The sequence below is a fragment of the Ornithorhynchus anatinus genome, chromosome 11, assembly GCF_004115215.2.
Source record: "Ornithorhynchus anatinus isolate Pmale09 chromosome 11, mOrnAna1.pri.v4, whole genome shotgun sequence".
In the NCBI taxonomy this organism is placed as follows: domain Eukaryota; kingdom Metazoa; phylum Chordata; class Mammalia; order Monotremata; family Ornithorhynchidae; genus Ornithorhynchus; species Ornithorhynchus anatinus.
Genome location: NC_041738.1, coordinates 1840119 through 1863384, shown reverse-complemented (window position 1 = coordinate 1863384; position 23266 = coordinate 1840119). Strand labels below are relative to the sequence as shown.

The following is a 23266-nucleotide window of genomic DNA, read 5'->3' as shown; positions in this document are numbered from 1 at the left end:
AGGGAGGGCAGCAGGGTCTGGATTGAAAAGTCCTTCCCCAGAAGCAGTGTACTCTGAGGGCTGACAGCACCTCTCATCAAACACCTAGACTGAAAGCTCGCTATGGGGAGGGAATGTGTCTACCAACTTGTTTGTAATGTATTCTCCCAAGTGTTTAGCACAGTGCTCTGCACGCAGTCATCACTCAGTAAATACCACTGATTGGTCTCTGGGTGCCAGTTTGGCCTGGGGCAGCCAGATGGATTTCGGAGGGTCCCCAGCTTGGACTGCCCAAGAACAGATCAAATGTTCTCCGAATCCCCGGATCGATGGCGGCATGCTCTCAACCACCCCGGTCACCCCAGGGCCCCCCGACTGCAGCAGCATCCCTCCCTCCAGCCCTGGGTCCCAGTTACCCGTACCCTGGGAAGGTGACTTACTCAGCAGGCTGGAGTTGGAGAAGCGCCAGGCCTCGCTGTACGAGGAGTATGGGGAGTGGCTGTAGGCATTTCCAGAATAGTCGCTTCCTGCTAGCCGCAAAGGAAAGGAAAGGAAAATGGCCACTGAGACCCGGGGCTGCCCAGATACCCTGGGTGGGAATCAGAACCGAGCCAGGAAGGTCCACTGGGCTGGAATGGGCTAGGGGGTGGGGCAGGGCATGGAATGGGCTAGGGGGTGGGGCAGGGCATGGAATGGGGCAGCTCAATGTTGACAGCAGGTCTCAGCCCCAGACTGGCAGGGGGAAAAATGTCTCCTTCCCCTCCCCCACTATAACGCTTTGGGGCATCTAGAGACCACTCCGTGTCACTCTGACTCTGTACCCTGCCTGGACGCTGGGTTGAAACCTGGGGCTGTTCATGGCCTAATAGTTTCCACTCACATTCCTGCCCCACGTCAAGGCCACCTGAATGCGGCTTGGGCCATTTGAGCCTACTGTGCCAGCCAGCCAGTGCTCTACGTTGTCTAAAAGAGAAACGTGGTGGTCCCCATCAGTGGGTGGCCAATCGGCCTGCCACCACCCCAGGCATGTCAACACACTAGCCCCAGGAGCCCCTCTGCCCCTCTGTTGGCCCTCACAATTAGGAGAGCAGCAGGACGGCCTGGTCTCTGCCCCGGCCAGTGGTGGGAGAAGGGAATGGGGCCGGGGAGCAGGCCAGGATCTGGGATTTTGATTGAGAGGCCCCATTATCCACCCAGTTAAAAAAAATAACCGAATCTTTTCCTTTTTTATCTTGACCAATCTCATTTCACGCTCCAGGGGAGGGGGTGGGGGGGGGAGGGCGGGAGGAAGGGCGAAGGGAGTCTGGAGTCTGTATTTGCAACGCTGCATTAAGCACATCTCCACGGTAACGCAGCAGCCACAACTGCCGGCTCAGCGGGTTCCCAGGGAGAGCGCTCGGCAGCGGGGGCTGCCGGACCAGGGCAGGCTACCTGCCTCGGTGCGGGATGCGCGGGTCAAGCGGTTGGCAAAAATTAACCCCTCACTGGGGACAGTGGGTTAATGAACACTGCTGGGGCTGAGACCGGTGGATCCCGCCTCTCCCCCAGGCACCTCCCCATCAGCCTTGCCCCGCCAGCCGAGCAACTCCGGGCTCCCTATTTGGCTCCACCCGGGAGAGGGCAGAAGGCCTTCCATCCTTCTGTCTGCCCCTGAATGGGATCCTGAGGCTGCAGCGGGCAGACAAAGTGCCACCCTCACAATAGTGCTGCTAGAGCAAACCCTCATCTCCAAGGAATCAAAACCTTCTTTGTGCCAATCCCACTGGGCCTGAAGAAGGGTGACCCAGCCCCAGGGGTCCATGCCTTCCTCCCCGCCTGCCCACCCACACACACTTCTCTCTGGGCACTCTCAGAAGTAGACCTGGGGCACATCGAATGACAGGTAGAAAGACGGGCCAGAAGGGAGGAAGAGGGTAGCTCCCCTGGGTGGAGCCCAAGGCTCCCCACAGACAGGAAACACCCCATCGTCGCCGCCCGTCCCCCAGCCATGGCTGATCTCCAAAGGATGGTGAGGACAATGCCAAGAGCTGAGTGAGGGGGTGGGGGCAGCTCATCCCAGAGGAAAGGGAAAAGAAGGAGGAGACCCTGGCCCACGGCAGAGGATTCAGGACTCCTAGCATCGTTCTATCTCCCACCCCAGATGGGGACCCAGGGGAGGAAAGCTCTCCCTGCATTGGGTGAGAGGCTCCAGCTGACCCTTCTCCCACCCCTCCACTGGGGTCCCACCCGTCTCCATTCTCCTTACCTGCCACCATGCCTGCGATGGCAGAGGAGGCGTAGCTGCCCTGCCCGCTGCTGGGGATGTGGGGTGGGTATCCTGGCAACGTGGGGCCCACCATCTCTCGCCCTGGAGGAGAAGAAAAAGGGATAGCTGAGCCTCAGAGGAGGCGGAGCCCAGGTCCCAGGCTTGGCAAGGGCACCAACTCTCCCAACACCCCTTCTGGGTTCCGGCCCGCAGGGAGTGGTGGGGTCCTCGAGTCCCCAGAGAATAATCCGGTCAACAGCCCGAGTCGCAGACAGCCGGGACATAACCCTCAGTCGCACGGCTGGGTGGGAATTTACAAACTCCCCAGAACTGCTTTGCGGCAGAGTTCAGAGGCCAACAGAAGTTTGGTTTTGATTTGGAAGCCTCATGCCTCTGGGGGGCCGGGAGCTCGCCCTCAGCCCCCTTGACCCCGTCCCAGGCACAAGACCGAGGTTGAACATGAAGACAGCCTGGTGTTCTCCCAAAACAGCATGTCCAGGCCGGAGCCTTTCAGTTAGGGCCATGTTATTATGCCCTGGAACACGTTCCTGGCGGCTCTGGGGTGAGACTGGGAACCCCCGGCAACACCATTCTTCAAATGAGGATTAGCAGCCTGTGCCCACGATGGTCCTGGTTGAAGGTATGACACCACGGGAGGTCAAGACGACCAGAATTGGACCTAAGGCAAGAAATCCGGGGATGTATTCTGACTCTCCACTTCCTGGTCCACCGGGGGAACTCACCTTCCCCAAACTCTATCTCTCCTTGCCACCTGGACAAGTTGCCATCAGACCCAAGCCAGCTCTGGCTCCCCCTCTCCCATACTGCTCTGACCTAGAACCTTCTCCTTGCAGTTCTGGTAGGCTGGTTCTCCTCACTCCTTAAGTGACCCATCATGACCCTGCCCCTCAGTGGACATGAGGACCATGGGTTCTCCCCCAAGCTCCCTCCACATCTCTGTCTTCCATGTCTCTCACTCTCAAGCTCCCTCTCCCTCCCAAGCTCCACCCCCTAACATCCCTTTCCCTTTTCCCCACCAGACTCTAGGCTAAATCTCTCATCCACAATCCCTGCTTCAGTCCCCATGATTCCACCAAGGAGAGTACGCAATGTTCAGTTGGTCCCATATTAGACTGTAAGCTCCTCAAGGGCAGGGATCCTGTCTCACATGTCTACTGTATGTTCCTAAACACCCACTACAGCACTCTGCATCCAGAAGGCATCCAGTACAGCTCCTTTCACACAGTTGGCTCTCAGAGATATCCTCCATACAGCAGGCAGCTAGTACAGCAGTGCCCTGCAAACAGCAGGCAGCCAGTACACTACTCTGCACAGAGTAGAGAATGAAGCACTGGCAAATAGGCTGTCCCCCCTTACAGCACAGTAGGCTCTTTGGGTAACATCGTGGAGGGCAGGCAAACAGGATACCCCACTACTATCTAGGTGATGCCCATCTGCCCAGCCTTGCCCAGGGCAAGAGGATTGTGAATGAACAGAGACCAGAAACCAACCAGTAGTGTTTTCAAGTTTGGAGCCTGATTATAAACTCCTTGAGGGCACGAAAAGTGGGTTGGTTGTTTGTTTTTCCTCCCTTGTATTTCCTGTGGAATTTAGTACTCTGCTTTGCCTGCAGCAGGCAAGAATAACAAAAACCTTGGCTGCCTGACCACCACCAGGGTCAACCTGACATATCTGTAACTTATCTGTGTTGGTGTTTGTCTCCCCCACTCTAGACTAAAAGCTCATTGTGGGCAGAGAATGGGTCTGTTTATTATTGTATTGTACTCTCCCAAGGGCATAGTACAGTGTTCTGCGCAGAGTAAATGCTCAGTAAATACAATCAAATGAATATCTATGTCTGGGGGACCCCGAAAAGGGAAGGGTACAGGCCACGAGCACTGGGAACTGAAGGGCAAGACCAGAGGCTGAGGAATTTTTATGCATTTGGACCAAGTGTCACTGAGCTAGCTAACATGCACATTAGCAACTATTTGATACAAAAGTTTAGGCTTTTGTCCAGATGTTTGCACAGACTCCTACTTTCCCACCCCTTGGAGGAAGCAGCAGATGATTGGAGGGTAGACAACAGAGGGTAAAGAAGGAAAGGAGGATGGAAGGGAGGAACTCTGGCAAGACGGCATCCTTTGCCTTAGCATTTAGTTTCACCATAAGGCAGTGCATAGTGAATCTGTGTGCAGAAAACCTTATTTAACATTAAATAAAAGGGTTGGGAGTCTAGATTCACTCCCAAATAGACTTTGTGTCTTTAGGTCCAGTTGAGCCTCCTAAAACCATCTCCAATCCAATGCTGCTTTAGGCTTCCTGGGGCCCAGCAGATCTTCCACATGCAGCACGGCTTAGTGGAGAGAGCATGGGCCTGAGTCAGAAGAGCCTGGGTTCTAATCCTGACTCTATCGCATGTCTGCTGTGTGACCTTGGGAAAGTCACTTAATTTTACCACAACTGTAAAATGGGGATTAAGAGTGTAAGCCCCATATGGGACAGGGATTGCCTTCAGACTGATGAACTTATATCTACCCCAGTCCATAGTAAGTGCATAGTAAGTGCTTAACAAGTACCTTAATTATTATGGCTATTATGCACAGCTATTTGGTCATAACCCAGAACAAACTTGATTGGACCAAATCCATCTTTATCATTCCCCGACCCCATGACTGGATATCTCCAGAGGTGGTTCAGTGAATCACTGCAAGGGCACCATGTTTGGCTAAACCTTGAGGCTCTCATGTTAAGAATTTCAGCAGACTTGAGCCATATAAGGTTGTGATCTCTTCAGCCCATCTCAAAGAATAAGAGGAGAGGCTCTACCTCACCACTTGAAACCCGAGGTGGGCTGAGTCTGCCCAAGTGTTCTGAGCCACTGCCAAAACCAAATACCGTTGAACCACCTCTGTGTGAAGTGACTTAGGGGAATAAAAAGTAATAATAATAATTATGGTATTTGTTAAATGCTTACTATGTGCCAGGCACTGTACTAAGTGCTGGGGTGGGTACAAGCAAATTGGGTTGGACACAGTCCCTGTCCCATGTGGGGCTCACAGTCTCAATTCCCATTTTACAGATGAGGTAACAGAGGCACAGAGAAGGGAAGTGACTTTCCTAAAGTCACACAGTGCCTGCTCTATCCACTAAGCCATGCTGTGGTCTGAACACGGGAAGAAATAACCTGTATAAAATGAGGGCGATCTGTAGAATGGCATCCAGGCAATGAGAAAGATGGAGTAATAATAAAAATAATTGCAGTATTTAAGTGTTTACTATATGACAAGCACTGTACTAAACCCTGGGTTAGATACAAGATAATTGAGTCAGAGACAGTCCCATCCCATAGAGAGCTCTCCGTCTTAATCCTCATTTTACAGATAAGGCAATAGAGGTGACTAGCCCAAGGACACACGGCAGATAAGTGGCAGAGCACGAATTAGAACCCAGATCCTTCTGACACCCAGGTTCTTGCTGTAACCATTAGACTATGCTGCTTCTCTAAGTAGGAGGAATGTGGGGAGGAGTAGGTTAGCTGGGAAGGGGGAATGAATGCAGTTGGGAAAGGGTGGGGACAGCATGGACTGGCATTGGAGTGGTGCAGATTCGCCCCCTGATTCTCCCTCCCTTCCTTCTCAACTCCTCCTCTAATTATGTTGAATAATTTAATAGGTTCCTAACCTCACATGCCTACACAGTTGACTAATCTCCCCAAATCACCCACCTAACCCCTCCTGAAGTCAATGGCTAAAGGTGGGTTGGTCTAGCACCTCACACTCATTCTTCCTCCACTCAGTGGGGAGAGGATGAAGAGCACGGCAGCCGGAGGGGTAACGGGAGACGACAATGATGACAACACAGAGACCGCGCCCTTCCCGGGATAGAATGAGTGGATGAGGGAAAGGAAACAAACATCGTCCCTTGGATCAGCTGGGAATTCACATACTCTCTCTAGGGCTTTTTCACCCTAGAGCACTAGATTGTAAACCTGCTGTGGACAGGGAACACAACTCCCAACTCTGTTGTATTGTACTCACCCAAGCCCTTAGTGCAGTTCTCTGCCCACGGTAAGTGTTCAATAAATCACATCGATTGATTGGCACTGCTGGTGGGCAAAGGCGGGGCCCTGGAGGCCTCGTCCTTTATGGCTACTGGCACGGGCCAATGCCCCAAGATGTAGATTTCCAGCTCCTCTTTAGACTGTAAGGTTGTTGGGGGCAAGGGATGTGTCTAACAACTCTTGTACTGTACCGTCCCACGGGATGAGTACAGTGCTCTGCACGGAACAAGTGTTCAATAAATACAGTAAGCGCCGGCTCAGTAGAAAGAGCCCGGGCTAGGGAGCCAGAGATCATGGGTTCTAATCCTGGCTCCGCCGCTTGCCAGCTGTGTGACTTTAGTTAAGTCACTTCACCTCTCAGTCCCTCAGTGACCTCATCTGTAAAATGGGGATTGAAACTGTGAGCCCCACGTGGGACAACCCGATCGCCTTGTATCCCCACGCGCTAAGAACAGTGCTTTGCCCATAGCAAGCGCTTAACAAATACCAGCATTGTCATTATTAGATACCCCTGACTGAATGAGGGATCAAGAAGAGCCAAGTGTTCCCACTGGCAGCCCTCTCCCTCGCCCCCTGTTAAACCAAGGACTCTCCGGCGCCCTTGTGGCACTTATGTCTCACACAGAGGACCGTGCCTGGGGGTCCCCAGCACAGCAACACGAAAGGACGGGAGGCACCCCAGGATTGGGGGGGGAGGGACGACCACCGCTTCTCCCACATCGGTGTCCAGGCGGTCCGTCTCGGTCCCCTGCTTGACTCCAAGGCCTGGGGGTATCTGCCCGGGCCTCCGCCACCTGGCAGGTGGCCCGTCGAAGCCTGCCTGGTACTCCCACCCCCACAATCCCAACGGTCAGTCGGAGCTCCGGGGAATGGGTGGGATGGGCTCCGGGGCACCTGCGGGTCCCCGACCCCAGTCCTACCGGCTGCCCCTCTCTCCCCGGGGCCTCCCGCGAGCCCCCCGCCCCCGTCCAGCCGGCCTTGGAGGAGCCAAGAAGAGAGCGGCCCCGAAGCGGGGAGGAGGTGGGCTGGCTGCCCCCGGCGCCCCCCGGGTGGGCTTCGGGGCCTCCCTGTCCGTACCTGGAAGGAGAGGCTGGCCTGGGAACTGGCCATACACGGAGGCGGCATGGGGAAAAGCATTGAAGGACGGGCCCGAGGCACCGGCCGGGCCCCCGGAGCCGACTTGCTGCAGATCCAAAAAGGCGGAGCTAGATAAAGAGGAAGGGGTGGAGCTAGACCTGGGCCCATCGGGGGTTTCCTGCTTTATGGCGAAGGGTGAGTGCGGATCTGCCGGAGGGAGGGAGACAAACAAGGAGAGAGGGCCGTGAGATGGGATGAGCGGGACGCAGACACCAAAGCAAACACGGGCGAGTGAGATGCGGGGGGCGGGGGAGGGGCGGGCCGCCTGCACCGTTATCTGCAACAACTGCAGCGGGAGCTGCAACAGCAGCAGCGCCGGGGACCGGGACCTCCCCCCCCCCCCCCCAGCTGGGGGGACCTGGAAGCTGCCTCGCTGCAGAGCCCTGGGCCTAACTAGTCCTGGGGTCCGGGACGGGTGCGGGGGCCTGGCGGTCGCTCCCACGGGCCAGTTGCCGGGGGTTTGGGGGAGCCCAAAGCCCCTGAGTTCCCCCTCCCCGCCCCCAGGAAGACCACCGGGCCGCCCCCACCGTACCTGCCACCGCCGGGTAGGTCTGGTGGGCCGAGAGGTTGCGCCCGAGTGGGGTATTGGAAGGAGTCAGCGTGGTCTTCCCTTCATCCATCGCGCTGTTGAGCAGGGGCAGAGGGTAGAGACCCTAGAGAGGAGAGAGAAAGGGGTAAATACTCCGACGCCCTTGGGGGCATTTAATTATTATTCATTATGGCATCTGCCACTTGACAGCATCTGCCTCTGGCTCCAGTGTTCCCGCTCTAGACCGTGAGCCCGTTATTGGGCAGGGATGGTCTCTCTCTGTTGCCGGATTGGATATTCCAAGCGTTTAGTACAGTGCTCTGCACCTAGTAAGCGCTCAGTAAATACGAGTGAAATAAATACCTGGCGCAGTTTGAGACTGTAGTCTCGGGGCCCCGGCCACCCCCGGGCAGGTGGAGGTGCGAGACTGACACCAGCTCCTGCCATTAACGGAGAAATGTTGCCCCCTTCCACCCTCCCCTTGTGGCCTTCGATCCACTACCCTCGTCACGGGGAATGTTCAAGTCGAGGGAACATCCAAGCAGAAAAGCCCTCCTGCCGCCTGCACTTGAAGACGTGATCATTCGTACTTACCAGCTTACTTTAGTCTTTCCTATGCCTAGACCGTATGACATTCTCATCCCAAGGTCGTTGTGGGCAGGGAATGTCTATTTATTATTATATTATACTCTCTCAAGCACTTAGTGTAGTATTTTGCACACAGTAAGCCCTCAATAAATACGATTAAATGAACCAACGAACCCACCCGCCTCTCCTGAGAAATACGGCCGTCGAGTAAGTCCAGGGGGCTGAATTATGCTTCCCTCTAAAATTGAGCTAGCTAATACTCACTGTCTAAAGAGCATTGCTAACCAAACGGTAGTGTACCCAGACAAGCCCGCAATCTGCTGGGGCAACTGAGTGTGTTATTCTGAGGGTGGGTTTATCAAAGGTCCCAAACGGGCTAGCAAACAGTTGGATTGGGGTTTGGAAAGGAGGGCCCAGCGGGGCTTGGAGCCAGACCCTTGAGGGACCTGGGAGGATTATTCCCGAGCTGCAGCCATGGCAAAGACATAGGCCAAGCACTGCCCAGGCAAAGGTGGCAAAATGGTTATTTTGGGGGCGGGGGGGAGGGAGGGTTGTGTGTGTGTTTTAAACAGTGGCTGTGCCTGCAAAGGACAAGGAAATTTTTAGTTGAAATATCCAGAGTGGGATCTTATCTGGAGAATAGCGTGTTTTCTTTAGTGAAGTTTAGGAGAGAACAGGTCTTTATACCTCACCTCTGCTCTACAGGGCTGCCAAGTGACCTTTTTTTATTGGAAAGCAGGTCTTTATACCCCAGCTCTGCTCTACAGGGCTGCCAAGTGACTTTGTTTTTTTAATTGGAAAGCAGGTCTACTAGATGGAACATAGCCCTGGGAGCCAGGGATCTCAGGTTCTAATCCCAACTCTGCCACTGGCCTGCTGGGTGACTCCAGGTAAGTCAGTCAGCCTCTCGGTGCCTCAATCATCTTGTAGTACAGTGCTCTGCACATAGTAAGCGCTCAATAAATACTATTGAAATACTATTGAATAATACCATTGGCAACGCTACCTCTCTATCCCTACCACAAGGGGCTGTTGTAAGGATAAATGAGATAATAGATGTAAAAGCTCCAAAGAAATAAAAATCCTCTCCAAACACAAGGTGTTACTTTTCTGATCTCACAAGAATAAATATGAGCAGGACTGTCCTGATTCTGAGAGGCTCCTGGGATGCCTCGAAGTTGGAGGAGGAAGAGGATGGAGAAGATAAACTTGATCACTCATTCCCACTAGAGACTTATGAATCTTTGGATGTGACAATAAATTAGTACACCGAAGTGAAATTTGAGGAAGTTTTTATGCGAGATGGTCCTATTTGGGATGCTAGATGGCAATTAATTCTGTTGTCCCTGGAGGTACGAGGGGGTGGGTTTGATGAGGAAGGGTGCCACTCTTTGCCCTCTCTGTCTCCTGAAGCTGTGCTGAGCACTGGTGACTTAGGTGAGGTACTGAGGTCAAAGCACAGCCAAGAAAACATTTCTTCTCCCAGTGGAATGTATTCCCATGGTAAACTGGACAACCTGAAACATCAGCAGGTCCAAGAAAGGTGTGCATAATTCATGGACAAGTGGTCCAGGGATGGTCAAAGAGGGGAGAGTTAGGGATGAAGAGGGGAGAGTCAGGGGTGTTGGATGGTCTGTGCTGGATCAAAAGAGGGAGAATTAGGGATGGAGAGGGGAGAGCCAGGTTGGTGTATGGTCTGTGCTGAGTCACTGAGGGGGAAAATCAGAAATGGAGAGGAGAGTGTGAGGTTGGGTGTCCAGAAGGGCAACTAACACACATTTTCCCTAAGCGTCCTGGTGCTGCTGTTGGAGGTCGAGTCCGGAATTGGATAGGCCACGGGCCACAACCCAGGAATGGCGAGGTCCACTCTCTTAAGATGCCAGCCAATGGCCAGACTGGAATATGCTCATCTCTCTGGGGCGTGAGGAGGAAGATTTGGTTTCTGCTGCCTCAAGCGAATCCAATCTTTAGTCGATTCTGTTGCCACTCCATCACCAGACTTGTGCAGACTCAGCGGCGTGGTGGCATTTTCTCCCTGCGGGCTCTCTGGGTGCCTGAGTCTTCCTTGCAGACTCACTCACATATATCTGTTTTTCTGGACGACTCATTGATGTGGTCCCATTTTCCTCCATGGACTCAATGTCCCCTTCCCTGCTGACATGTTGATGAATATCTCCCTCTCCTCCCTGTGTCTGTGGACGGCCCCCTCTGGAGCCTCATCCACCCTGGACAGTTTGCTGACACCCTCCTCGTCCCTCCAAGAGCTATTGACCACCATTCCTCCAGTCACCGGTGACTTAAAGACAGTCCGAGCTGACTGTGAAACTGTCGACCCCTTTCTGGCTCAGAAACTGCCCCTGCAGGTTCTTGGGGATGGACTGTGAAAAGGGGTAGCTGGTTTCCCCGGAGCACAAACACCCCATCCTCATGGGTAGGAAAGCTGAAAGGCAGTAGGAAGGGTCTGGAGATGGGAGAGGCTGCTGTCAATGGGACTGCTTGTCTGAGCCCTGGATTAAGAGCTGATGCAGGAATCCTGGTTTGGGATGAGGGATCTGCAGCCAAGACTTCTGCCTGGCTTTTCCCCAAACGTTCCTCCCCGTTCCCCTCCCAGCTGCTTCGGCCCTATTCTCTCTCCCCATCCCACCTTAGGCCCTTTGGATTTTAGAGACTGAACCTCTCCTGCTCTGACTGGTCATTTCTCAGGGTAGACCAGTACAGGTGGCGGGTGATGGGGAAGATGCAGGGTTAAGAAGCCCTGGTGGAGGAAGAGGAGGTCAGGGGATTAAATGAACATGTGGGAACCATTTACAAAAAGGAGCCAAATTAGCATCTTAGTGTGAGGAGTCACAAGGTCCCACCCTGCAGCCCTTGATCAGTCAATAGTATTTATTGAGTGCTTGCTCTGTCCAGACTACTGTACTAAGCACTTGGGAGAGGGGAAGTCAGGGGGCACAATCCCTGCCCTCAAGGACTTTACAATCTATCGAGGGCCCACACAAGCCTTTCAGGCTGGGCCCCATCAACTCTCCCCTGCGGGCTGTGGAGCTTGAGGGGCCTCTCACCATAGGGGTGAGGGGTTGGGGGTGGGGAGAAGCAGGCGGGCTCTCTCACAACTGGGGTCAGGAAGATTGGCAGGGCCTCTCTCGACTGGGGTGCTCACCTGCTCGCCTTTGGTGTGGCTGGGGGATGCATAGGCCTCTGGGTAGTGCTGCCTCTCAAAGGGACAGTCGAGTGAGTCCAGGTGGTGCTGGCTGAAGCCGTCAGTCCTCAGGTGCTTTCGCGGGCCACCCCCGCTGCTCTGGGAGTCGATGCTGAGCCGGCAGCTGTCCTGGTCACCTGCGGACATTGAGGAGGCCACCGTCAGGGCCCAGGGCCTTCTTTGCCACTCGCTTGTCCTCAAAGGTGGCATGGGCTTCTGACCCTGCCCGGGCAGCTCTGGGAACCTGCCCTGCGCTAGGTCTGGGGTGCCTGTCATGTGACTGTAGCCCCCACTCTGGTCTCTGCCCCTTGCACAGGGCTACCGCCCCGATATAGAAGTGTTGGGGGGAGGGGGGAGAGGGAAGGTCTGGGGTCACCCGGCTCCCCAGCGACATGGCTTCGAGGGTGGGTGCTTTCCAGAGAGCGAGGTGCCCTGCCCCACAAGGTGGGAATTTGACCTGGAGGGGTGGCCAACATGTTCAGACCATGACAGGGACCCCTGATTTCAGCCCCTCTTTGGCAAAACTTGGATCTTCTCAGAGAGAGCCCCCAAGTGAAGTCCTGCTGGAGAAGTCTCCAAGAAACCCCCGACCCACTGGGTAAGCTTCATTTCCACCCCACTCCCGTTTCAGCCCCTGTGTCTGGTCCCATCCAGCACCCCGGGCCAGCTCTGCCTCTCCACTCACTGTCATCCATTTTCCTCTTGCTGTCATTGCCGGGCTGAGCGATGCCCAGGAGTCCATTGATGGAGTAGGTGGATCCCAGCGAATCGGACTGAGGGGACTCGGGGGGAGTCACAGCTGAACTGGGGACTAGAGGAGAGAACGGGGTAGAAAGAAGAGTCAGGACCTTCCAGCAGGAACCCCCAGCCTGAAGGCCACCCCCATAGACACCTCTTCAGGGCCCAGAGCCTCCCTCCTGATGTGGCTTCTGGCCTTTTTCTGGGATGCACCCCCAGGGGTCCAAGAAACATGGGCCTCTCCTGACCCTCAATGCCCCACCCAAAATCCATGCCCGACCTCTTATGGCCAGGACCACCTGTCCCCCATGGATAGGTAGGAGGGAAGGAGGAAGGGGAACGAGGGGCTGCAGTGCATACTCAGGGTGTGGCCCGGGCTGAGGGACTTGCTGGCCACACAGCTGTCCATTGGGAGGTTGAATGGCTGCTGCACTTTGGTGCGGATGATCCTGTTGGGAAAAACAAAGGGGGATGGTCCAGGTGGGGGGCACATGGAGCCGGGCCGGGGGCTGCCAGCCTCTGACCACAGGGACCAAGTTGGGGAGAATCCTGGAGCCTCGCCGTGGGGTCGGAGAGGTGGGGAAGAGCAGTTTCTAGGGCCGGATTTCCTGATGTGAGTGGACCAGCTGACCAGACAGTGCAATGTGAACCCAGACGCCCTCAGATCCTGTTTAGCAAAGGCAGAGGCAGCAGTGAGCATGCATCATGCCTGGCCTGTGCCCTGTGTAAGGCTCTGTGCTAGATACCCACACCAGGGGGTCAATCAACACATTGATGCCTCTTGGCATCACGTGGAAACTCTCATTCATTGGCTTTAAGGCCCGCAATTGTCTCTCTCCTTCCTGTTTACCCATTTTCTTCCCACTGCACTTGGGCTCACACTCTTCATTCCTCTCAGGCAAACCTATTCACTGGGCTTCATTCTCATCTGTCCAGCGGCCAACCTCTTGCTCACGCCCTCCCTCCTGCCCAGAGCTCTCTTCCCCTTCACATCCGGCAGACCACTGCTCTTCCCATCTTCAAAGTCCTTCTGACATCACACCTCCTCTAGGGGACCTTCTCCGGTTGATTTCTAAAAACCCCATCTGGCGTTATCCCAGTTGTCTTTTCAGCATTTCTGGGCCACCTAAGCAGTCACAATCCCTCGCTCTATTTATGTATATATCTTTTAACTTATTGCTTCCTCTTATATATTTTTTTATGGTACTTGTTAAGTGCTTACTCTGTGCCAGGCATTGAATGAAGCATTAGAGTAGATAGAAGATCATCAGGTTGGACATAGTTCCTGTCCCACATGGGGCTCACAGTTTAAGTCAGAGGGAGGAGGATTTAATCCCCATTTTACAGATGAGGTAACTAAGGCACAGAGAAGTTAAGAGACTTGCCCAAGGTCACACAGCAGACAAGCGGCAGAGCTGGGATTAGAACCCAGGTCCACTATCTCCCAGGCTTGGACTAATAATAATAATAATTATGGTATTTGTTAAGTGCTTACTATGTGCCAAGCACTGTTCTAAGCACTGGGGTAGATTCAAGGTAATCAGGTTGTCCCACGTGGGGCTCCCAGTCTTAATCCCCATTTTACTGATGAGTTAACTGAGGCACAGAGAAGTTAAGTGACTTGCCCAAGGTCACACAGCAGACCAGTGGTGGAGCCGGGATTAGAAACCACGGCCTCTGACTCCCAAGCCCGGGGTCTTGCCACTAGACCGTGCTCCTTCTATTTTCCATTAGGTTAATGTTTGTCCCCCACAGTAGACTGCAAGCTCCCTGAGGGCAGGGATCACGTCTCCTCGTTGTCTGGCGGTCTCCCACGCTCATAGTACAGTGTTCTGTAAATAGTAGGTGTTCGGTTAATACTATTGACTGATTGAAAGAGAGGCACTTTTCCTGCGCCGAATCCCTGCAAACCTCCTAGCATAAAATCAATCTGTCCAGGGGAGGGTTGCTAGGCTCGGCAGCTCTCCCCAGAGCGAGTGGGCTCACATCCTCTCCAGGCTAGGAGATAGGACCAGGGAGTCCGTAGAGGCCTCAGAAGAGGGTGAACAGGAGTGATGGAATCCGGCTCCTCTTCTCAAGCTGCCTCCATCTCACCCAAGCCCTGTTCCTGCTCTCCCTCAGAGATCGAGCAAAGGGAAACTGATCAGTCAATGTCCAGTGTGTGCCTTGGGCCAGGTGGTTCTCTCGCCCAGGGCCCCACAACTGGAGGGGAGTGGACGGTCATCAAGACCTAAACCAGGGATGGGGATTCTGAGAGTGGCAGGGCACGGGCCCTGGGGAACTCAGCTTGGTAGATTATACCGGCAGGAGTGACGTTGAGCCAGAGCCACAGAAGGGGGCTGAGCTGGTTCCTGTCTGATGGAGTTGGAGGAGGGAGTGCTAAAAGTGAGGACTGCAGTGAATTCTTGGGGTGGTCCAGTCCACGGTTCCTCCCTGACTGGAGGGAGCCCAGCTCAGAAGTGCACGACCCCTGTCCAGGGGCACCCTTTCCTGCAAGGCCGCAGTTCCCATTTCCCAGACTGGGGAGAGTATGAGCGGGAAGAGCCTCTCTCGGTCACCTGTTGATGGAGCTGACGCTGGGGACGGTGTCATTGTCACAGACGCCCTCAGCCAGGAGCCGGTCCCGGATCTCCCAAGCGAACATGGTCGGGTTCTGGCGTTTGTAATCCCCGATCTTCTCCACCACCTTCGGGGTGGCCACCTTGGGCTTGGAGCCGCCGATCACCCCAGGCCGGATGCTCCCGGTCTCGTAGTACCTACTCCAATAGAGAACCCCACAGAATTACCCAGTAAGCAAGTGGGAATGGGCCAGGATGGGCACGGGCAGGCACCGGAGCCAGGTCTCTGTTGGATTAGCTTCGAGTCCCCTCCCTTGACTCACTTCCCCGCAGGGCCTGGAAGGTGGCTCTGTCACTGAAGAGACCTGGTTCCAACGCAACTGAGAGCTGGCAGGGGGCATATCGTGGGCCCTCGGGCAGATTCTCAACCAGGGGCCATTTGGGGATAAATAAGTGAGGGTCCTCTCTGCTCAAGGCTACCTGGGGAATCTGTTGGCTGGAGGGACTCCTGCTGCCGGGGGGTCCCGCCACCCTACTGCCCAGGGTCCTGTTGCCTGGTGCTTCCAGAGCCGGTTTTGTTCCCTAGCCGCAGGGCAGGAGGAGGAGAGGGGCTGTTGCCTGGGGAGACCCTAGCCCCGTTCCTGGGCATTAAAGGAAAAAGGGAAAGCGGGGAAGAGAGGGGCAGGCGAAGGCAAAGAGAAGAGGGGAAATTAGGACAGGGAAAGGGAGGAGACGAGGAGGAGACTGAAGACGTCTAAGGGACCTGGGCAGCATCTGGCTGGACTGAGCAGGCTCTTTGGACGCCAAAGACGCCAGGCCTCTGGGACAAGGGGAGGTGGGGTGCCCAGGAAAAGGGTCCCAGGGAGGGTGGGCAGAGGTAAAGGGTGAATTTCGTGCTTACCTGCCCAAGATCTTGCTGACGCAGCCGTGGCTGACCCGCAGCTGGCGGGAGATGTCACAGGGGCGCACGCCCTGGTGTGCCAGGTCCACGATACGCTGGCGAACCACCTCGGGTAGGGGACGTCCGTTGACGAAGGCTCCTCCCAGCTGATTCAGCCCGCCGTGACCTAGAGAGGAAGGGGCCGGGGGACGTGGGGCATCAGGGAAGAGTGTCCTTTGGCCTGGCACCTGCCCCTGGCTGGGGACTACAGTCCTCACCTCTGTGCAAAAGAGACTGCTCCTTCTTACCACCTCCTGGACCCTCGACCCTCTAATTCATTAAATGCTTAGTCTCGAGCATTTTTAACTTTCTGCAAACCAACAATGACTAACCAAAGCAAGAATGACGCAGCTGAAATTATACCCGTGAAGCAACAATATCAGAACGTGATCTACATCTTTCCCAGGTCAACCCCCGGTCTGTCTGGCCCAAGAGTCGGTTCTGGGACGCTTGGAAGAAACTAGTGCTGGTTAACCACAGACAGTCCAGCACTCCTGACTCAATCAATCAATCAGTGGTATGTATTGAGCGCTTACTGTGTGCACAGCACTGTATTAAGTGCTTGGGAGAGAACAGTACAACAGAGTTGGTAGACACTGTCTCTGCCCACAAGGAGTTTACAGCCCAGGAAGGGAGGCAGACATGAATATAGATTACAGATATGCACATAAGTACTGTGGGGCTGAAGGTGGGGTGAATATCCAGTGACCCAGCATGGACCATCCAACACCCCTGACTCTCCCTGGTCCATCCTGAGACTCCCAACACCTTGTTCACCTTGGTTCAGCCAACACCTCTGACTCTCCCCTCTCCATCCCTAGTTGTTCCCCAGTGACCCAGCACTGGGCTATCCAACACCCCTGACTCCCCCACCCCTGTCCCTGACTTTCTTCCACTGACCGAGCACAGACCATCCAACACCCCTCACTTTCCCCTCTCCATCCCTGGCTTCTCATCATTGGATCTATGTAAACCCCTCTCCGACTGCTGGTGTTTCTGGCTGCAGTTTCCTAGGGAACGGATTCCACATCTATATGAACATGACAGCAAGGGACGGGGGGGATCGGTGGGTACCAGCATGTCTTATGATGTTAGAGCTAAGCCTCAAGTCCTGATAAAGGGAGACCAAACTGCAACAGCACAACAGGGGCCAAGGCATCAACGGGCAGTTCATTCATTCATTCATCCATCCATCCATCCATCCATCCATCCATCCATCCATCCATCCATCCAGTGGTATTTATTGAGCACTGACTGTGTGCAGAGCGGTGTACTAAGCGCTTGGGAGAGTACAATACAACAATAAACAGACACATTCCCTGCCCACAACAAGCTTACAGTCTAGATGGAGGAAGACAGACAACAATACAAGTAAACAAATTACCGATATGTACATAAGTGCTATGGGGCTGGGTAGGGGAAAGAACCAAGGGAGCAAGTCAGGGTGATTCAGAAGGGTTTGGGAGAATAGGAAAGCAGGGGCTTAGTCTGGAAGGCCTCTTGGAGGAGATGTGCCTTCAATAAGGCTTTGAAGGTGGGGAGAGTAACTGTCTGTTGGATTTGAGGTGGAAGGGTGTTCCAGGCCAGAGGCAGACATGGGTGAGGGGTCGGCGGTGAGATAGGTGAGATCGAGGCACAGTGAGAGGGTTAGCGTTAGAGAAGCAACAGAGCAATTCCCTATTTTTTAGGATGAGTGGGTGAAGTTGCAGTGGGTGGCTCTCCTGGGGGAGGAATGAGATGTCAGGGCACATTGGTGTCTTCACCCACACCCACTCGTGTGTGCGGGCAGGATCCCTCTGCATGGAAAGGGAAGGAGCATGTCCTATGCTGAACACCAGAGGTTCTCACCTGTCAGAGCCCCAGGCCCAGCTTCCCACTCTGCCTTGGGCAGCACTCAATTCCACGATGCCACCGGGCATGGAGTTTTCCAGCACATTTGCGGCTACTGCGGTTGCCCCCAACCTCAATGTCTTTGCCTGAGGGTCCCGGGGCCGAAGGACTCCGGTGTGGCCAGGGAAGAAATTAGCTTGGCCACTGATGGCATAAAAAAAAGTCCCGGACCCCCTTTGCCGACCACCCCCGTTTTTAAAAATGAATAAATGATAACTATTAAAAATAGCCAAAATGGAAACCAGGGTGGTAGGATATTTGAAAGAATAGCTAGGCTCTGCATTTCTGTCCATCCCCGGCGATGTTCATCAGTCTTTGGTGGGAAACGGGCAGGAAGATGACCGCTGACAACACGACCGAAACACAGCTGCATCGTGACTTATGGCTCATTATATAAGGCCGTCCGGAGAATGCCATGGAAAAGGCCCTTGAACGAAAGTGACTGAGCGTATGCCTGGATGGACCCTTAGCTCCCCAACCCCACCCCAACACCCACTCCGGGGCCATCACGTTCCTTGCCTGGGACTCCGGGAACGTGGGCTCCGCTTCTGAGCCGGGGGACAAGGCCACAGGAGCCGAGGACGAGTGAGGCTGCCCCTGACAAAATTACCAGACTTATAAGGTACCTAGTGATGAAGGGGTTCTGGGCAGGCCAGCTAAAAAGCAAATCACCCAGGTCGAAACCAGACGACGACCACCCCAGGAGAAACAGCATCAGAGCCCGGGGGTTGGGCTCCGGGAGGAAGAAGCAGGAGGTGTGAGGTCAAAGGTGAGGATTTGAGTCCTGCTGGGTCTCTCCCATAGAAGCAGAGCCAACTCCCCGCCCGTCCCCTTCACCCATCGGGGCCGCCTCCAAGGCGTCTGGGGAATGGTCCATCGATAGGACAGGACGAGGCCCTACGGAATGGAGGTTTGAGAGATTAAAGATGTTCCACCCCACCTTCTTCTCTGCCCTGCCCTGTAAAGTGTGGTTGGGAAACAGTCCCCAGGCCCCTTGAGTTACTGCCAAATTGCCACCCAGCAGCCCCCATGGGGCCAATTTTATAGCCGATGGCTCTATTTGGCCCCGATGTCTCCTTGCATCCGCCTTCATTGTGTCTCAGTTCTGAGGCTCAATCCCTATTCTGTTGTATTGTACAAGTGTTTAGTACAGTGCTATCTGCACATAGTAAGTGCTCAGTAAATACACTGTTTCACTGATCAGTTGATCCACCATTTCTATGGGAGACTTCATCATCATCATCATCATCACCACCACTATCATCTGACCCCAATCTGGATTTCTGGCCCTGCCTCCAAAGTACAACCTTTGTTCTCTCTGGCTGCCCTCCAGGCCAAGCCTCTGGATGCTGCTCCAGACCTGGGCTCTGGAATGGAACCCACATCAGCCATGGCCCTGCCAGCTTCCCACCCAACCTTCTCCCCTGTTTATCATGGTCCTGATTCCTGCGAGGTGGCACCAAGACCTGTGCCCCGTTGGTCTCAGTCTCTAGAAACGAGCTCTAGGCTCATTCTAGGCCCATTGTGAAGGTGGCACCTGGATCTTTGCATGTCCCGGGAGTAAGAGAGGTTCCCTCTGTTGAGCTCCTTTCTCCCTGATGGGTCTGAGGTCTCTCTCAGGGGCTTCCTTTCGATCTGCTGAGGTGGTGTTCCTGGTAAATCATGGAAAACCAGGGGATGGACCGGTCTGGCCACCCAAGCCCTCCCCGGCAGGCCCAGGAGACAGCGTGGGTGGCTCAAGTCCGAGGTGCGGGAGCAGCCTACGGCTGGGTCAGTCTCCCTCCCTGGGCCTCAGGCTCCACAGCTGCCAAAAGGAGGTTATCCCACAGCCCCCAGGAGCTGGGGGTGGCTGAGAGCACTTGTCTTTCACAGCATCCCTTGTCCCCCTTGAAGAGTCCTGGCTGCAGGGCTTGGTCTGCAGAGCAAGCTGAGTCCCTCACACACGCTCACCAACACCCACAGTCACACACGGCACACTCACTCACTCAATCACCCACCCACATTCTCATTCTCCAGCTGAGTCATTCTGCCCAACACAGAACAGCAGAGGACTGACCGTCTCATTGCTTGGAGCCCTATTATCCGGCGTATAGATGAGCCCCTGGCCTGGAGGTCAGCCCCCGCTTCTTTGGGGTTCTCCACCACCACACAGCTCTCCCCACCCTCTGCTACCCAATAGGCCTGACGCTCCCACACTGAGGTGGCTTCCGGGTGAAGCCACAGTCCCATGGCGCTGGGTAACAGAGGCTGGAGGTCAGCCTAGCTCCAGCATCACCGGCTGGACCACCATCCCGTGGCACAAGTCAAAGGGTGGCTTCCTTTCTGTCCACGCTTCCCTTCCGTCAACGCTGCCCCTTCCCTCCCCTCACACCCCATTTGGAACACTGGAGCCATGGGTCTCCTCTCCCTTCCTGCGGCTTCACCTCCTCCAGAAAGCCCCCCTGCCTCATCCCCTGGCAGCCCCGTGTGGTTCCTCTCTTTGACTGCAGCCGACGGCCCCAGCTCACACCCCTGGGCACAATAACCCATATGTGACGCCAAACGTGATGCCCGTATTTATCAGTTTGTTCCTGGCCATGGACTCCTGTCACTCGGCCCTTCTCCCCCATCATTGCGGATGATGTGGCCAGTTTAATATTCAAAGCCGCTGGAGGGCAAGGCCAGGGCACTGGCAACTCCTTGTGGAGACAAAGTCGAGATGGGGTTGGGGCAGGGAGGAGAGGGGCCTGAGTCTTCCATCATTTTCTTTTTCCACTTGAAGTTTGGAAAATTGACTGTGGACAGCCCATCCACCGCCAAGCAGCGTTTTCTCCTGCATCCATTGCTGGGAACTATATTAATCAATTCACCGATCAGTGAGTTTTTGTGGTATTTGTTAAGCATTTACTATGTTCCAAGCACTGGACTAATCACTGGGGTATATACAACCTAATCAGGTTGGACACAGTCCATGTCCCACATGGGGCTCACGGTCTTCATCCCCAACCCCATTTTTGTACAGATGAGGTAACTGAGGCACAGGCCACCCCAGACAAAAAGAGGGGCCCCCCTTTTCCTCAGCTCCCCTCCCCATGTTGCCTCAACTCTCTCCCTTTGCTCTACCCCCCCTCCCCACCCTACACCACTTATGTATATATGTATATATCTATAATCTTATTTATTTATATTGATGCCTGTTTACTTGTTTTGATGTCTCTCTCCCTGCTTCCAGACTGTAAGCCCGGTGTGGGCAAAGACTGTCTCTCTTCAATGCTGATTTGTACTTTCTAAGCACTTAGTACAGTGCTCTGCACACAGTAAGTGCTCAATAAATATGATTGAATGAATGAATGAACAGAGAAGTGAAGTGACTCGACCAAGGGAACACAGAAGATGAGTGGCAGAGCAGGAATTTGGACCCAGGTCCTTTTGACTCCCAGGCCCATGCTCTAGCCACTAGGCCAGGCTGCTTCTGAGTGTGTTTTTGAGTGCAGAGCACTGAACTATGTAGTTTGGAGAATTTAGTACAATGTAGCTGGACGACCCGCTCCCTGCCCACAAGGAGCTTACCGTCTTTAGGGGGAAGCAGACCTAAAAATAAATTACAGATACGGGAAACGGCAAACTATAAGGATATGTACATTCATGCTGAGTGGGAGGAGATGGACTGAATATCAAGTGCTTAAGAGATACAGATGCAAGTTCCGTGAGCACCGCAGAAGGGAGGGTGAGTCTGGGAGACTTTTCTGCCTCAGCTCTCAGCAAGCTGCTCCTACATAGGTGGGACAGGCTGGCCTGAAGACCCCTACTCGGCCACAAGCGGACCAGAGGCCGCCTGCCAGATCCACTCCCTATCTGCCCGACCCTCGGGGGTTCTCGGGCATTCCCCATTCCACAGATCTGCAGGGAGACCAGGCTGGGGATGGATTCAGCCAGGATTTTAGAGACACCTCCGGTTTCCACTCCAAGGTTTTCTGGACTGGGGGGATGACCTAGGGTTCAAGCCCCTCCAACTCTAGTCCTAATACCAGGGGGACGGTCATTCCTCTTAACCCCCTGGAGAGACACCCACAATGCCCCCGGTCTGACCACAGCCCTACTGCTGGTGGGGTTTGGGGGTGTGACCAGGGTGAACTGCCATCTGCCCCTGAATATTGTGGAGCCAGGCCTCCACCGGGGTGCTTACAGATATCAATTGAACAATCATATTTATTTAGCTCTTACTGGGTGCAGAGCACTGTATTAACTGCTTGGGAGAGTACAGTATAACAGAGCTGTAACTGAGTCAAGCGCCCAAGCCCCACCTGCCACTGCCTCCACCCCAAACTGGATAGGGCCATCTCCCACTTCCCCTGCTCCGTCTCTGAGATTCTGCCCTTGGGAGACCCTCTGCCCAGCCCTCTTGGTTAGGATCTTAGCTTGGCTTGGGTCTACATTGCTTCTTTCTGCTTCCCCCTTCTGTTTCTGCTCGCTACTCCCATTAGCCCCTCTCTCTCGCTCCTCTGAGCACGCTCTCTCTCTCTCTCTCTCTCTATTTCTCTTTTCCTTCTTCCCTCATCCCCTCGTCTAATCTTTTTCAAATTCTGCTTTTCCTCACTTGGATTCCCGTTCCTCTTCCCCATCGCCCATCTTTCCCCACTGAGCTCCTTGGTCTCTCCTCTCCCATATTCTGCCAGCTCCCCAGTTCTCCCTTTCCCGGTCACCTTCTCTCCCCCCGCGCCCCAGATCACTAGCCATTTTCTCTCCCTGCATAATCTTTATTGGCTGGGTGATTGTGCAGGTTCCATATCCCATCTTCCCCTCAGAGGCATCGGCGTCTCTGCTGTTATTCTTGTATTAGCACTGAACCCATTAAAGCTAATTTGTTTGCCCTAATCTCCATTTATTTTTCCCTAGTTGATATTAGATTTCCTTCGCTATTGAGCCAGCCTGATTTTCTCTTTGTCTTCCTAATGGTCTACCCCCGTCTCTCTTTCGCTATTAATCTGGTTTGGCTTCACCATGTGGTTTCAAGCCTGCCCCCTCACTTCTTCCAGCTCTCGCCCTCCCCAGCCCCTACCTCAAGCTGCTTCCCCTTTAAATTAACCCTCTCACCTCTCTCCTCAGAAGGGCTCTTTTTTATGGTATTTGTTAAGTGCTTACTATGTGTCAACCACTGTTTTAAGCACTGGGGTAAAAACGAGATAATCGGGTTGGACATAGAGCTCTTTCCTGAGCCAAGGAGGCTGCCAGTTTGAAGAGACCAACGAGCCACCTGTTAAAGATGGTTCCTCTCCACCCTGAACTCTAACCTCAGTGTCTTCCACCCCTGGAGACCAACAGGGACCGTGCCCTAGGGCGGGGCACCAACTCTATGGGGATGGCGGAGTTGTTTTCCCCCAGATTCCAGGTGCGATATGACAAGGATTTGGACCAAGATGG

At 54.3% G+C, this 23266-nt stretch overlaps 1 protein-coding gene across 14 annotated transcripts in view; it reads right to left on the bottom strand.

Moving 5' to 3' along the window:
* The window catches only part of PAX8 (paired box 8), a 42994-nt gene that overhangs the window by 7113 nt on the left and 12615 nt on the right, over positions 1-23266 (bottom strand). For 2 of the 14 annotated variants that reach the window (XM_039913446.1, XM_029074953.2), the window contains exons 3-11: positions 15938-16103; positions 15037-15237; positions 12839-12927; positions 12426-12551; positions 11702-11877; positions 7957-8077; positions 7365-7571; positions 2225-2326; positions 420-509 (exon numbers count right to left, since the gene is read on the bottom strand). In XM_039913446.1, coding sequence (XP_039769380.1) covers positions 420-509; positions 2225-2326; positions 7365-7571; positions 7957-8077; positions 11702-11877; positions 12426-12551; positions 12839-12927; positions 15037-15237; positions 15938-16103 — 1278 coding nt within the window. The other 12 variants (XM_039913447.1, XM_029074957.2, XM_029074959.2 and 9 more) reach the window with 11 other exon arrangements.